Raw genomic sequence first — 16,681 nt, 5'->3', positions numbered from 1 at the left:
AGCTAAATACAGCAAGGAGCATAAATTCAGCAACACGCAGGCTTCCGGGGCTTAAGTGTGAGGAGTGCACGTGGGCTGGGTTCTGTTGAACGAGCAGGAACTACAGAAGCCAAGGACGAGACTCCTGCTGTGGTGTGGAACCTCTCTAAAACAGTCTTTGTGGCCATCCATCCCACACACACAGCCAAAGGGGTCTTCTTCCCTGCCCAAGGGCCTTCCCTGTGGACAGTCCTCTCCCTGGTTTCTCACCTGTCTGGGGTGGACAAGTACTTCTGCTTCTGGAATTTCTTCTCCAGGCCCATGAGCTGCAGCTCAGTGAAGATAGTGCGACTCCGACGGGGCTTCTTCTGCCGGGGCGTGGGCTGCTCCGTCTCTGACTCGCTGCTGCCTAGAGCCTCGCCCCCCGGGACCTCAGCAGAGGTGGCCTCAGAGGCCGGGTGGCAGGACAATGCCTGGGCAGCTCCCGGGGTGGCAGGGACCAGGTGGGAGATGACCGCGGGCTGTCGGGTGATCACTGAGAGGAGAGGGTATGCCCGGAGGGAAGCAGGGCCTGGAAGACAAACAGGGAAGCAGGTCACAAGAGGAGCCAGCGGGGGAAGGAAGCCAGAGGCCCCCGGAGGACCGCTTGCAGAGACCTGACTGGTGGGGCCTCTGGATCAGGAGGAGGTATAATGGAAGAAGGGGAAGCAGCAGCAACTCATGACCTAGAACTGCTGGGTGGGCGGGTGAGCTGTGCTCGGCCTGAGGTATGAGAGGTCCCCACGGCCAGGAAGAGGGTCCTGCAATTCCTCTGGTGTTAAGTGGACGTTTCCCCTCTCTCTTTTTTCTTTTTAAAGTTTATTTATTTATTTTAAGGGGGAGGAGAGGGACAGAGAGGAAGAGAGAGAAGGAGAGAACCCCAAGCAGGCTCTGCACTGTCAGCACAGTGCCCGACACAGGACTTGATCCCATGAACTGTGAGATCGTGACCTGAGCCCAAATCTAGAGTCAGATACGTAACTGACTAAGCCACCCAGGAGCACCCACCATCTTTTTTAAACCTCTAAATTCTGGTTTCAGAACTATGGGTCAATAATCTGAGCAGATGAAAAGCAGTTGTCAGAAAAAGCTAGAAACACACACTTGAGAATACAAATAGGTTTGTAATATACAAACTGCCTGAGAATCACCTCTGGTCTTTGTAAAAATACATAGTTCAAACTGTGCATTCCTCCTGAGAGGTCTTTAGACCTTGAATCATAACATTTTTCAGAGCTGGAAGGATGCTTAAAGATTATTTCATCCAGGGGCTCCTGGGTGGCTTAGTCGGCTCAACGTCAACTCTTGGTTTTCGGCTCAGGTCATGATCTCACAGTTTCGTGGATCTGAGCCCCGCTTAGGGCTCTGTGTGTTGCCACTGCAGAGCCTGTTTGGGATTCTCTCTCTCCTCTCTCTCTCTGCCCCTCCCCCACTGTCTCTCTCAAAATAAACAAATAAACTTTAAAAAGAAAACGAGTATTTCATTCAACTTCTTCATTTCAGAGACAAGGCTGAGTGAAAGGCTAAGTGACGTGCCTAACATCACAGAGATTAGAGCTTTGAGCAAGAAGGCCCAGGAGTCAAACCAAGTTCTTCTGGCTTGAAGTCCACTCTTATCACATCATGAACCACATGCATACATCATTTAGGGAAGGGGGAAAACAGAAAGATTTTAATTCACATGGAAACTTGGATCCATTACGGCCGGCTGCCTACAGCACTGTGCTGAGGACGACTGCCAGGCTGGGTCAGAGCTTGGCTGAGAAAAGAGAGCTGACGTTGAGTGATGACGTCTGCCGAAATGCCGTGGGCATCTGCGGGGGCGTAAGGTGGTATATATGCTAGCCATGTGCCACTCCTGCCTTAGGAATTTCAAGGCAGAAGTACTTTTCTGTCCAAGAATCTTACGTCTTTAAAGTTCAAGTAAAAGAGCTCTTCCTTTTCATTATTCAATAGGATTATGTTTCAAACGTCATGATCATTACCTATATGTCATTTTATCTTTCCGGGCCTCAGTCTTGCCATCCACATAGTGAGTAAAAGATAATTTCAAAGAATTCTTCAAATTCTAACTTACTGATGCCAGTAAAATACTTCTCATCCCAAGCCCATTTTGATATCTGATGAATACAGAGGAGACACAGGGACTGCCCTTGGGGACTCGGCCCAGCCCTGACAACTCATTACGAAGGCAAAGGCAGGCATGTGAGCCAGCCAACATTCACACTAGTTCTGGGTTAAAACGAACCAATGTCAAAGAGACATTCAGGGGCTGCTTGTGTTCTGTCTCCCTCCTCTGGGTTGGCTTTTCTCTTCTTATTCATTCCCATGCTTCTGTTTTGGACTCCAGTCACAGTTATTAAAGCAGATAACTTCTCTTGTTCTTCTAGAAAGGCCCAGTACAAACCACAAAGTTGTTAAATAATAAATCACCAACGGCTATGACTTCCATGAACTCTCCAGCCAATGCTAACACTTGAGGTTTTGTGTTGTGGATTCTTTTTGAGGAAAAAAAAAAAAAAAATCTGGGAATGAATTATAGCAAGAAAATAAGGACACCTGGGCCTCTGGTTTTGGATCTCCCAGTATACATTACGAAATGTCACTTCTTGAAAAAAAAAATTATCTGAAAGCTTCTTTACTGGCATGAGGTATTTCTCATCTCAAATCACTTTATTCCTTTAATTCGGACATTTCTTTTAAAAGGAACAGGCTTTATTAAACAGGCTAACTTATACTCTAGACACTCTGGAGCTTACCAGCATGGCAACTGCCTAGTTACCTACCTGTCAGTAATGCTTTTATCACCTGAGTTTCCGCTTTCTCTTGTGAAGAGAGTTAAACTTTTTTGCCTAACATTAAAAAATATTTTGGAAGTGTGGTAATATCTAGTGTTGGCAAGGATATGGGGAAATGGGCACCCATATATTGTTGGTGATATACCAGTATAGTCTTTTAGAAGGCCAAACTGGGGTGCCTGGGTGGCTCAGTTGGTTAAGTGTCTGACTCTTGATTTCGGCTCAGGTCATGATCCCAGGGTTATAGAATCGAGTCCTATGTCGGGCTCCACAATGGGCATGGAACCTGCCTAAGATTCTCTCCCTCTCTCCTTCTTTCCCTCTCCCCTGCTCTCTCTCTCTCTAAAAAAATTTTTTAATAAAAGGACAAACTAAGCAGTGCCTATCAAGTTACTGACCAGGCAATTCTATAATGAGGCCAATTTGCCCATATGCACAAAGATTTACGTACAAGCATATTCACTGCAGCCTTGTTTATAAGAGTGAAAAAGGGAAACAACTCATGTATCAACAGGAAAATGATTAGTGGTACATCTACAGTATGGACTACGATGTAACCACTAAACAGAGCTATATAAACAAATAGACAGATAGATACATTGATTGATAGGTTACATGGAAAGATGGATAAAGTAAAGTGAAAAAATTGTAAAATATATTATTGAGAGAAAATAAAGGTATGGAACAATCTGCATTCTATTAAAAAATCCAGATGGGTATCTGTATTTATAAATGCATTTTTTTTAAGCCTAGGAAGTTAGTCGTCAAGTTATTAACAGTAATTACCTCTACAGAAGGAGTGGGAGTAGAACATAGTGCACAGTGGTCTCTACGTATTAATCTAACCCTGGATTCAATCCTGCCATAAATGGTTACTGAGCAACTGCTATGGGCTGTACTCTGTTCTAGAGGTTGGGGACATAAAGTCCCACCTTTAGGAAGCTTACATTTCAGTCAGGGAGGTAGACAGAAAACAAATATATAATGCTAAAGGAACACCTGGGTGGCATTAGTCTCTTGGTTTCAGCTCAGGTCATGATCTCACAGTTCATGGGTTCGAGCCCCACATCGGGCTCTGTGCTGATGGTGCAAAGCCTGCTTGGGATCCTCTCCCTTTGTCTCTGCCCCTCCCCTGCTCTCTCTGTCTCTCTCAAATTAAATAAGTAAAAAAATTTTTTTAATTAAAAAAATATATATATCCACTATATATATACATACATACAGATATGCATACATATAATGCTAAGTAGTGATAAATTCTGTGAAGAAAAACACAGCACATTATGAAGATGGGGCAGGTGAGGAGGAGGCAGGTACTTCCGAGAGGGGAGGCAAGGCAAGGAAGAGGTGACAGTTTTGGTAGACAGGTGACTCAGGGGAGAGGAGAACCTTGAGAAGAGCACCTGGGCACAGAACCAGCTTGAGCAAAGCCCTAAAGTGGGAATGGTCTGTGTTCAAAGTCAAGCAAAAAAGGCAGAGTGAGTAAAGTGTGTGTGGGGGGGGGGGGGGGGGGGGGAGTCACAGGAGATAAAAATTTGGAGAAATATGCTGCAGTCAGATCACATAAGGTCTTCAAGCCCAGGCCAAACAGTTAGGATTTTCTTCAGAATGAGATAAAAATATTGGTGAGATCTGAGCTGGAGAAGGACATGATGTGATCTGTGTCCTGAAGATCCCTATGGCTGCCATGTCGGGGACTGAATGTAGGGGCGGAGGGGAAGCAAAGGAGTAAGCCAGGAGGCCAGGCCACATTCCAGACTAGAGACCACAGTGGCATGGGCCAGAGAGGTAGCAACTGTGGTTGTGAGAGGTGGTCAATTCTGCGTGTGCCTTACAGTTAGGGGCGAAAGAGCCTGTGGAAGGGCGGATGTCATGTCTGAGCTACAGAGAGTTGCCATGACACATCTGGGTATCTGGCCTTAGCACCCAGAGGAACAATGGTGCCATTTACTAAGAAAGGAAAGACTGGGTGAGGAGTAGAATTAGGTGGGGAAACGAAGATTTCAGTTTCAGACAAGATGCCATTATACATGGTAGATGTGCTGAAAAGGCAACTACATACACCAGTCGCGAGTTCAGAGAAGAGGTTAGGTTGGAGATACAACCCTGACTCATGGCAATATATGCGGCACTTAGAACCACAGGATTAAATGCCATCACCGAGAGAGTGAGTGGAATAAAGAAGTAAAGAGACCCAAGGATTGAGCCCTGGGGTATGCCAACATCTGAGGTCATAAAAAGGATGAGAAGCCTGCCAAAGGAGCAAGGAAAGGAAACAGAAATGGGAAACCACTGACCCCATAGTTGAAAATCTGTGTACAATATTATGACTCCCCCCAAATGTAATAGCCTACCGTTGATCAGAAGCCTTACTGATAAACAGCTGATTAATACATATCTTGTACATTACATTATACACACACACACACACACACACACACACACACACACACCCATGCTTATAATAAAGTAAACTAGGGAAACACGTTAATAAAATAATAAGAAAAAGAAGATACATTTACCATACTGTACTGCATTTGTTGAAAAAAATCTGCATAGAAGTGTACCCATGCGGTTCAAACCTGTACTATTCAAGGGTCAACTGTATTTACATTCTACTATAAGCATGTATTACTTCTGTAATTTAAAAACAAAACTTTCAGTTTTGTTCTCATTGGAAAGTTTTAATATATGTTCAATTTGTCAAAAAAAAGAATTTTCATGTACTGGTGCTCATACCCATAAATCATTAAAACTTCTCAAGAGCTAGGCAAACAATAACCAACTAGAAACTCCAGCAATAGAGTATAAAGTATTTCTGGTTTTATGACACTGATAGTAAAGCAAATATTGTGGTATTCTGAGCAAAGGGGACTCTCTCTTAGCCACCTCTGAGCCAAAGGGTCTATGGAATTTTCTCTCTTCATGATAGAAGATGTTTGAGTTCTCATGCTAGATAGAATCATATTCTTTCCTTTAAAATAAAAACTATTTAGTGTGGAGAAGTGATAGTCTTTAACAAGTGGTCCTGGGACAATTAGATATTTATATGCCAAAAAAAATGTTAACCTAGAACTCATACCTTATTTAAAAAGTCAACTGAAAATGGATTATAGATCCAAAAGTTAACACTATCTTATAAAACTTTTAAAGGAAAACATAGGAGAAAAATCTTTGTGACTTTGGGTTGGGCAAGGGAATTCTTAGCTATGGCACCCAAAGCATGACACATTAAAGAAAAAGGCAAAAAATTGGTTTCCATCAAAATTAACAACTTTTATTTGGCAAAAGATAATATTAAGAAAATGGAAATATAAGCTATAGACTGGGAGAAAAATACTTGCAAATCACCTGACAGGGTGTATCCAGAATATATATTTAAAAAAACTCTCAAAGTTCAACAACTTAAAAAAAATCACACAATAAAAAAAATGAACAAAGGTTTTGGACCCTTCACCAAAGTGGATACACAGACAGTATGTTAAGTACATGAAAAGATGCTTAGCATGATTAGTCATTAAGGAAATGCATATTAAAACAATAAGATACTACTACATATCTGTTAGGATGGTCTAAATATTTTTATAAACTGACAATATCAAGTGCTGACAAGGATGTGGAGCAACTGGAACTCTCTCTCATACATTGCTGCTGAGATGCAGAATGGTACAGCATCTTTGAAAAGCGTTTTGGCATCTTCTTATACAGTTAAACTTATAGTTACCATATAACCCAGTAATCCCACCTCTTTTAGGTACTGACCCAAGTGAAAATATAAAAACCTGTATGCAAACGTTTATAGTGGCATTATTAGTAATTACTTACCAAAAATTGGAAATAATCCAAATATCCCTCAACTGGAATGGATAAACAAACTGTGATACATACATAAAGTGGAATAATGGAATACTATTCAGGAATAAAAAGTGAACAACAAATTATTTGATACAGGCAGCACCGTGGATGAATCTCAAATGCATTATCCTAAGTGAAAGAAGCCAGACTCAAAAGCTGTGGAATTTGCTTTACATGACATTCTGGAGAATGCAAAACTAGAGATGGAGAAGACATCTAGAAATCGCTGGTTTTCAGAGATTAAGGGTGAGGGAAGAATTTGACTACAAAGGGGTAACACAAAATAATTGGGGGTCAAGGGATGAAGTGACAGGGCTGGGTTTATTATTATTATTATTATTACTGAAGTGTAGTTGACATACAGTTGTTTCAGGTATACAACACAGTGCTTGGACCACTCTGTACCTTACACTACACTTTACTTCTGGTGATGGGACTGTTTTGTATCTTGATTGCCGCATTTGTCAAAACTCATAACCATACACTAAAATAGTGAATTTTTGCTGAATATAAATTAAAAATAAAATTTAAAGCCCCCAAAACAGTCAATAAATATTTTAGGTACTGTTTTGTTTTTTTAGGGTTAAAATTTTTTTTTTTTATTTCAGTATAGTTGACACACAATGTTACATTAGTTTCAGGTGTACGACATAGTGATTGGACAAGTTTATACATTGTGCTGTGCTCATCACAAGTGTAGCTATTATCTGTCACCACACATACTACAATTCCACTGACTACATTCCTTCTACTGTGCCTTTTATTCCCATGACTTATTTATTCTGTAACTGGAAGCCTGTATCTCCCACTCCCATTCACCCATTTTGCCCATCCCCCCACACCCCTCCCCTCTGTCAACCAAAGGTTTGTTCTCCATACTTACAGGTCTGATTTTACTTTTTGTTTGTTTCTTCATTTGTTTAGTTTTTTTTTTTTTTTTTTTTAGATTCAACCTACAAGTGAAATTACATGGTATTTGTCTTTCTCTTTCTGACTTATTTCACTTAGCATAATACACTCTAGGTCCATCCATGTTGTCTCAAATGGTAAGATCTCATCTTGCCATTAAAGCTGAGTAATACTCCAGTGTGTGTGTGTGTGTGTGTGTGTGTGTGTGTGTGTGAACACATCTTCTTTCAGCAGGGAAATGCTAGAATCAAAAAGGCAAGAAATAAAAAATGTTGGCAAGGATGTGGAGAAAAAGAAGCCCCCATGCACTGTTGATGGAAATGTAAACTGGTGCAGCCACTGTAGAAAACAGCACGGAGGCTCCTCAAAAATTTAAAAATAGAACTACCCTATTATGCAATAATTCCACTACTAGGTATTTACCCAAAGCAAATGAAAATGCTATTTCATTTTTATTATAAAAGTAACACAATCTGTTACAAAAGAAATTTAAAACAAATCAGAAATATATTAAAGTAAAAGTTTCCTCTCATTACTATGAAACCTAAACCTTAGAGAGAAACTTCCATAACTATTCCTATGTATATAGCACAAACATACAGATAGATGCTCCAAATCTAGTAATACCTAGGCTCATCTACTAAGACACGTAGTTACAAAGTGCTTATTTTGTGAAATATAAATATATCACTTAATTTTTTTCGAAATGGGTAGCCAACAATGTCAATGCCATACACTGACCAGCCCAGTGACTTAAAATGCCAGCTTTAAGACACACTAAGTTCCCAAAGAAATGAAATTGGGAATTTTGGTCACCAGAATTCTGAGAATCTCCTGCTGTCCAGAAAAGCAGCACTACCCTTCCCAAGGGCTGCCCTCTGGGGAGGTGGTCACAAACAGAGAACACAACTGTGGTAGTATTACATGAAGGCAGTGGGTATGGGGGAGGTGGTGGGGCGGAGGGGCAGGAAATCAGAGAGACAGGTAAATTTCTAGAGGCTGCCATGAGTCTGCAACTTTGGAGAGAGCAAAGGCTATTTAGAGAAGATTTCTGAAAAACAGGGTATACACTGTGTATAATCCATGAATATACCTGTTAGAAAAACTAAAGATCTTCATGTTCAACGCTTCTGTGGTCAGATTTTCATTGTCTTTGAATGTAATTCTGTACATACACTGGGCCATATGTGGTCCTAAAAACAGGTTGTATTATGTACATGTGTCTGTTTCTGGACTCTTCCGATCTATGGAACTAATCTATGAGCCAACCACTCCACTTTAATTATTATAGTTTTTTAAGAGAGTTTTGTTATCTGGCAGAACAAGTCTTTATTCTTTTAACAAAATTTTCTTTTTCCCATTGAATTTTAGCATCCCACTAAAAATTTGGTTCAAATTACACTAACCTTATAGATTAATTTAGGGAAAAACTGTTATTTGGGTGACCCTATCCTCTGGCAGGTTGATGGCTTTTTAGGGGCACCTGCGTGGCTCAGTCAGTTAAGCATCCATCTGTTGATATCGGCTCAGGTTGTGACCCTGCAGTCATAAGGTCAAGCCCCACATCAGGCTCTGTACTAAGCCCAGAGCCTGTTTAAGATGTTCTCTCTCTCCCTCAGCCCCTCTCCCCGACTCGTGCTCTCTGGTCTCTCAAAATAAATAAACACTTAAAAATGGCTTTTAGAGGAATGCTCATACATTGTTGATGGGAATGTAAATTGGCACAGTCACTGTGGAAAATAGTATGGAGGTTCCTCAAAAAATTAAAAATAGAAATACATATGATCTAGTAATTCTACTATTGGGCATTTACCCAAAGAGAATAAAAACATCAACTCAAAAAGATATACTCATCCCTATGTTTACTGTAGCAGTATTTATACTAGCCGAGATATGGAAACAACCTAGATGTTCATCAATAGATGAATGGATAAGGAAGATCTGGTGTGTGTGGGTGCGTGTGTTCATATTATATACATAATGGAATATTATGCAGCCACAAAAAGGATGAGATCGTGTCATTTGAGACAACATGGGTGGATGGAGAGGGGATTATGCTAAGTGAAATAAATCAGACTGAGGAAAACACATACCATGTGATTTCACTCATGAGTAAAATCTAAAAAAAATAAACAAAAAGCAGAATCAGACCTATAAATGCAGAGAACAAACTGATGATGGCCAGAGGGGAGAGGGGTGGGGGATAGACAAAATGGGTGAAGGGGAGTGGGAGATAAAGGCTTTCAGTTAGGGAATGAATAGGTCACAGGAATAAAATGCACAACATAAGGAATATGCTCAATGGTACTATAATAGCGTGTATGGGGACATATGGCAGCTATACTTGCGGTGAGCACGTTCAATGTATGAACTTGTCACATCACTATGCTGTACACCTGACACTAATTGGGAATTGATGTAATTTGGTTCCAAAAGACTTAAATCCAACAACAAAAACACCTTCGTTAAACACAAAACAAACAGGGGCGCCTGGCTGGCTCGGTCAGTAGAGTGTGTAACTGTTGATCCTTGGGGTCATGAGTTCAAGCCCCATGTTGGGCACAGAGCTTACCTAAAAAATAAAAAAAAAATAAAAAACTTCCAGTGAAAGACAGTGACCTAAGGCAACATCCTTCACCAAAGCCTATAGCTGCAGGAATCCTGACCCGAGGTTCTAATGCAAGTTCAGCAAGAAAGCTGCACTCTATTCACTGGCTGAGAGCACCTTATGTTGTTGGAGGTTCACAGACAAGGCCACTGTGATGATGATAAATGTTTGGGGGTTTCAGCAGGACCACCCTTGTAAATAATATAATTGCAGTGAGGCACTGTGCTGAGTTTTTGGTACTTGGGAAGCACAAACTCAGATGCAACGGAAGTCAGGGTGGGTAATGTGTGTGCGCCAGAGCATGGAGTCTCCTGAAAGGCAAACCAACAGGGAGCAGAAAAGTGAGACACAACGTACTCGAGCCACAGCTGTTTGCTGTCTCTTCGTGTTTTAATATATGACCCGATTTCCAACAAAACACCACTGGCCCCAAGCTTTAATTTCACAAAGCACTTGCAACTCCCATTTCATATTCCCACAAAACTACTGTGGGATCATCGGCCCTATTTTTACATTTTGGCTAAAAATCAGATTTAGGTTTTAAAAATAGCAAGGAAACATTTAAAATTAACACACATTAGGGGGCACTGCGATTACTGAGAAGTCAGATGATGTAGAATGCTATGTATTAAGTATGTCTTTCCCTTTCCCTGAGAATTATCACTATGTGAAAATGTTGACTGAAGACAGCTGCCTTGCTATGCTGGACCATTTACATACACTTGTGAAATTCAAGCACGTTATCTGCTACCGAGAGAGTAATGACTAATAAAGCAAAGACACTGTTTAAACAAACACATTTTTAGTTGACAAAAGGGGTGTAAACATGACCACAACGAATGCATTTTCTAATAGTTGTTTTCCTTCCAACAATCCCCCTAACCAATGTTTTGCGGGAGGATGGATATCACATAACTGTGTGTACAGTATACCTAGAAGTCATTCCCTGCCAAAGGGTTGACCACTTTTAGAATCTGTTTTTGGATTAGAAAATCTGAGTGCATTAGTGGTGGGTAGGACATGGGACATCCCAGGATTTGGGGGATGATACAGAACATTCAGCAGGCTAAACAGAACATTTTCTGTTGTGCTGATTCTGAAAACTGTAAACTCATGCATGTGAACACATTTGGGCCAGGCTGCTGACTCCAGGCACATCTCCTCAAAGGAAATCCCCTTTCATGGCAGAAGCCCGTCCCCTCCAACTACAGCTGTACTTGAACTTGATAGCAGAATCTCCAAAGAACAGTTTTTGTTCCTACTCATCTCCTGTGGGCTTCTCTCTTCCATGCTTCCAACATACCAGTCCCCAAATTGACTTTCCACACCCACGCTTCCGGTTGACACAGGCGAGGGCCAAAGGTCTGAGTGGATAAGAATCTCTAAGCTGCCTGCTTGACTGATTTATGTTCCAGGAATGTGTGACCTATATATCCGCTGAAAGCTTCCGAGGGTCGAAAGCAACACACACAAAGACAGGGTGCAAAAATACTCAGATAACCTGACAGACTCAATGGGACAACTGGGTAGCTCTAGCTGAGCTTCCTGGGAAAAGTCATAAAATCACCCACATCAAACTATTCCCATAGGCTCACATTTCTACCAATTGGCAGGTAACCTGGGGTAGTGGAAAGACTAGGGTCTCTACCATTGACTTGTGGAGTGATCTTGAACAGGTTACCAACCCTTTCTTAGTTTCAATTTCCCCTTCCATGAAGCAGGGCTAATAATAGTTCACCCATGTAGATTACTGTGAGGTTTAAACACATTACCATATGTGAAGTGCCCAGTGGGCATTTAATTGCTGTTCCCTCCTTTTCCTTTCCTACCTTCCCTGGAGTTGCCTGATGCTCTGTGAGTCAGCCAAATGAAAGCAGATAAATGTTCTTACCAAGAAAGCAGACTTCCCTGTGAACTGCGGAAGTGGGTCTTCTCGTCATCTATGGTTTCACATGCAAAGCAAGACCGCAACTCCAGAATCTGCCAAATGGAGGTCTTCAACTGCCCTTACAGCTATGTAGAGAGACAGACAGCAGCAAGGGAGCAAAAGAAATCGGTGGGAGGGCTGACCTGGCTGGACATCCCCTAAACACTATCAAGACTCCAGAAATCATTACTCGGGCTTTGCAGACGTGTATAAAAAAAATTCACAGAACGCTTAAGGGACCTAACGCACAACTCTTCCCAAGGTTAAGAAGGTTGGGGTCAGAGATGGGAGACCCAAGATGGGCCATAGTCAATCTCTAACATCTGCAGAGAAAGCAGATATGGGTGGTGAAAATGAATTTGGCTTCTCTTATGCTGAAAGAGGGCTAAAGAAAGGCTGGGCTGAGGGGAAGTGGTAACCAGACATGAAAATTCAGTCGCTGTGTGTCTAGATGGATAATCTGTAAGCATGGGAAAGGGGGAGAGGGATGAAAGCAAATATAAAGATGCTCTGAGAGGCCTTTTCACTTTGTGACCCACCACGTTTCTGGCCAGCAAGAGCTAATGTGAAACGGATGCACCCCTTTACAGGTTATGGTTTTGTACAACTAAAGAAAAGAGAAAATGTTTTTTTAAGAGGCCAACTCAAAGGCTGACAAATATGTCTTAGCCATGAACTACTTCATTAAAAAAAAGGTGGCGGGGAGAGTGCTTTGATAGGTTAAGTATAAATGAGTTAGAAACATATGGGACAAGGGGTGCCTGGGTGGCTCAGTCAATTAAGCATCCAACTCGGGCTCAGGTCGTAATCTCACCACTTTTGAGTTCGAGCCCCGTGTCGGGCTCTGTGCTGACAGCTCAGAGCCTGGAACCTGCTTCGGATTCTGTGTCTCCCTCTCTCTGTGCTCCTCCCCTGCTCAAGCTCTCACTCTCGGTCTCTCGCTCTCTCTCTCAAAAATAAATAAACATTAAAAAAAGAAAGAAACATATAGGATAAATTTATTCCAAAATGTACATGAGACTGCCATGCTGTAGACTCTGGAATAAGCATCTAAATAAAAACTTAAGAAGGAGGTTTGCAAAGGTTGGAAAATACAGGAAGCAGGGAGAAAACATTTGGGGGGCTTTAGAGAAATGTAGGAAATTGGGAAAACAAGCAGAGGCCATCACAGCAACCCCGGCAGGCTGATTGCATCATTCCATCTTTTCGGATTCTTGATTTTGCAAAGAGACAGGCTCAGTCTTATCACAGCCAACCTGCAGTGTCATCAAAATTGCAGCCGCCCACAAAAACACTGGGCCACTCTGAGAGCTCAGTGAAATCAACAAAGCCGGTTGGGGCCGATAGGTTTAGGGACCTTCCCCTCCTGCCTAGAATGTCAGACTACCCAAATGTGGTCACCATCCACCCTCTAGCCTCCCCCACCCCCCGTTGCCTTCTGCCAAGGAACACACTGGAGACGGCATTGTCTTTCTCCCCCTGGCCATTCTGTTTTCTACATACACCCACACCTGCTTTCATCCATACCTCATAATCACTCACTGACGGAAAGCTTCCCAGAGCAGCTGTTGTTTAGTACAAAGACTGAATTAATCACTCCTACCTTCATGCGCCCACAGCATTTTGTTTGTGTCCTTATTCACCCTTACTTAATTCAAACCTTGGAGTAAGAATTAATTTGTTTACCCATCTATTTCTCACTAGATTGCAAACTTCTTTAGGACATGATCACAAGTGCATCTTCCTAGTGTTTAACTGCATGCCTTACTTGAACTGATTTCACCTGGAATCAGACAATCAGGGCTGGAGATGTGCTCCTGACACCCTTGGGCTCTAATGGTCTCGGTCAAACCGAATTCCCAAGCTTCTGTTTTCTCTTCCATAAAATGGCAATGATACTTCTCCACAGGCTTGCTGAAGGTTAACATTAGATAATGAGCAGGAAAAGAAATATTTTTAAACAGTGAAGACCATACCAAAAAAGGCACTGATTTTTCCAAACACTCAAAAGGCACTAACGTTCTGTATTTTTGGAGATACTTCTATTGATGAGAAGTCCCAACACTGCTCCCTTGTGCTAATCTAATCCAACCCTTTGCTTCATACCTTGTGCTTTGCAATTTCTACCTAAGGTCCTGGCACCCCATGGACGCGGTCTACACAAAGCCAACCAGGAAGATCCCTCTTGTTCACTGTCACTATCATCAGTGAACTTGACCAAACAGCTATGCAGCTCTACACTAACTGCTAGAGACAGGAAGGGAAACGATTCCTCACCTCTGCCCTCAAGAAGCCAATTATCTCATTGGGAAAATGAGCCACTAAAATGAAAAGGAGACAAGAAAACAAAAGCATGCAGCAAATGCTGGGTGGGATAAAAACCCTAGGAATTCAGGACAGATGGCTGTGTTCTACAGCGTACAGGGCTGATTTGGGAAAGAGGAAGGGCTGGGTTGTGGGGAGAAAGGAAGGAATGGATTCCAGAGGCACCATCAAGGAAAAACCAATAAGATCTGGAAAACTACTAGCCTAGGGTGGGAGACAGGTGCGGACACACAGAAGGCACAGGAAGACTCAGACTCTAGTGGCCCCTGCGGAAACTGTGGCACTTCTGCTGTGGGAGAATGTCCTGGTAGGAAAGATAAGGCTTACAGAGGCTTATTTAGTTTGTGCTGACGATCAGACACCCAAGTGATGATACCTAATAGGCAGTGTTAGCCGCAAACTGTACTCCCAGAAGCGCCTGGAGGTGGGTATGGAGACTGTACAGAGAACCAGAATTGAAGGATGGAAAGTCAAATCCATCTCCCAAAAAGTAACACTTAAGAACAACAGAGGATCAAGGACAGAGCCCTGAGGTGTGTCTTTATCAATGGGGATGGAAAAGGAAAAAGAAGTAATAAACAAGACAAACTTGCCTAAGAAACAAGCAGCACAATAGAAGTGCATAGGTTCCATGAAAACAGCCAAAGAGAATTGTAAGAATGACTAACTTTCAGTGAGTCTACTCACTAGGAAATCGTTTGACCTGGGGCGCCTGGGTGGCTCAGCTGGTTAAGCGTCCGACTCCTGATTTCAGCTCAGGTCATGATCTCACTATTTATGAGTTTGAGCCCTGCATCAGGCTCTGCCCTGACAGCATAGAGCCTGCTTGGGATTCTCTACCTCTTTCTCCCTCTCTCTCTCAAAAATAAATAAATATTTATTTAAAAAAATCATTGCCTTAAGTTCTAAAATTTTCTCCCCTTCTGACACATACAGACCTACCATCATAGTATATGAATCTCCACCAGGCAAGCTGGGAAAATGTGTGTAACGCCAGGGCCCCAGGTGAAGTTTCTAGAAAAAGCCACAGGAGGTTACTTTTCTGCAAGTGGCCCCACGAGTCCACAGGCAAGCTCCTGATTACCCAGAAGGAAAATCACCTGCCAGACTCAGTACCTATCTTATGCCAAAATGTAATTTTCTAAATTCAAGTTAATTTCCTCCTTCTCCCTATGCATTCTAATCCTGGCTTAAATATATTCTCCATAGCTTGCCTTTGGTTGCAAAGAATAGAAGCAAAGTGGGATAAAAGAGAATAAAATTCAATTCAATTTAACAAATTATGGAATACCTCGCGTAGACACTGTGCCAAGAACTGGGGATAAAACGGTACACAAGACAGACCAGGTCCTTGCCCAGCTTATGGTCTGGCCAGATGGCAGACACTTAAGAAAGAAGTAATGCAGGGTGCTATAAAGAACATTCAGCAAGAGGATTTAACCAAATATAGGCGGTCAGCCTGCTCCAAGAAGGCTGTCGTTTAAACGGAGATGTAAGGTTGAGATTAGCTGAGATTCTAATCCGAGACGAGAAATAGGTAAAAGGATGCAAATTCGCCAAACACTTATTGTAAAAGAAAAAATGATTTTTTTTTAAGAAAAACAAAAAACACAGGATGAAAAGGCATTTGGGCCTTACCAGAGAATACCTAAAGAGATTCGAATGTGGAAACTGGTTCCACTGAGTAGGGCCAGTGGGAAGAGTTCCCTGCTGGAACAACAAGGCAAGTCTCTAAACCAGAGTGCTCTCAAGCCAACTGGGGTCTAGGAAGGCCCCCCAAATATAGTCAGGGGTCAGAATATTTCCCTTTGCCATAATGATCAGCATAATACAGGCATTTTCATCAGGATGTCTTGGGATCATGCAGTCAGTCATACCATTTCTGTGGTCAAGTCTCCTCCCCTTGATATCCCTTTGTTTGCTGATAAAGGGTATCCTTAAAGGCTATACAGTGAATGAAGTCAGGAAACACAGAACTGTGTGGCAGAAAGGATTCAAACTTTGGAGAGATGCACCCTATCAAAGAGAGGACAAAAGAGAAGCAGTGTATTTTGTAGAAGGATCTTGTTGGGTAGGATGGATGAGTTCCTCTCCCTTTCTCTTACTCAAGTCATTAAGAGCAAACAGTAATCAGAATATTATACAGCAGAACATCAATACTTACTCATGTGTGAGTCTTGCTCTTGTAGGCAGTAAAGGATAACAGTAATAAGGGATAATAGTAGGAATAAAAACAGTGAA

General features: G+C 42.1%; 1 protein-coding gene across 1 annotated transcript in view; it reads right to left on the bottom strand.

Moving 5' to 3' along the window:
* The window catches only part of BARX2 (BARX homeobox 2), a 76,316-nt gene that overhangs the window by 14,586 nt on the left and 45,049 nt on the right, over positions 1–16,681 (bottom strand). The window contains exon 2 of the mRNA XM_042905126.1: positions 250–550. Coding sequence (XP_042761060.1) covers positions 250–550 — 301 coding nt within the window. The remainder of the gene's footprint in view (positions 1–249; positions 551–16,681) is intronic.

Source organism: Panthera leo, chromosome D1 (genome assembly GCF_018350215.1).
Source record: "Panthera leo isolate Ple1 chromosome D1, P.leo_Ple1_pat1.1, whole genome shotgun sequence".
In the NCBI taxonomy this organism is placed as follows: Eukaryota; Metazoa; Chordata; class Mammalia; order Carnivora; family Felidae; genus Panthera; species Panthera leo.
Note: the sequence above shows the minus strand (reverse complement) of the source record. Positions and strands in the feature narration are given on the sequence as shown.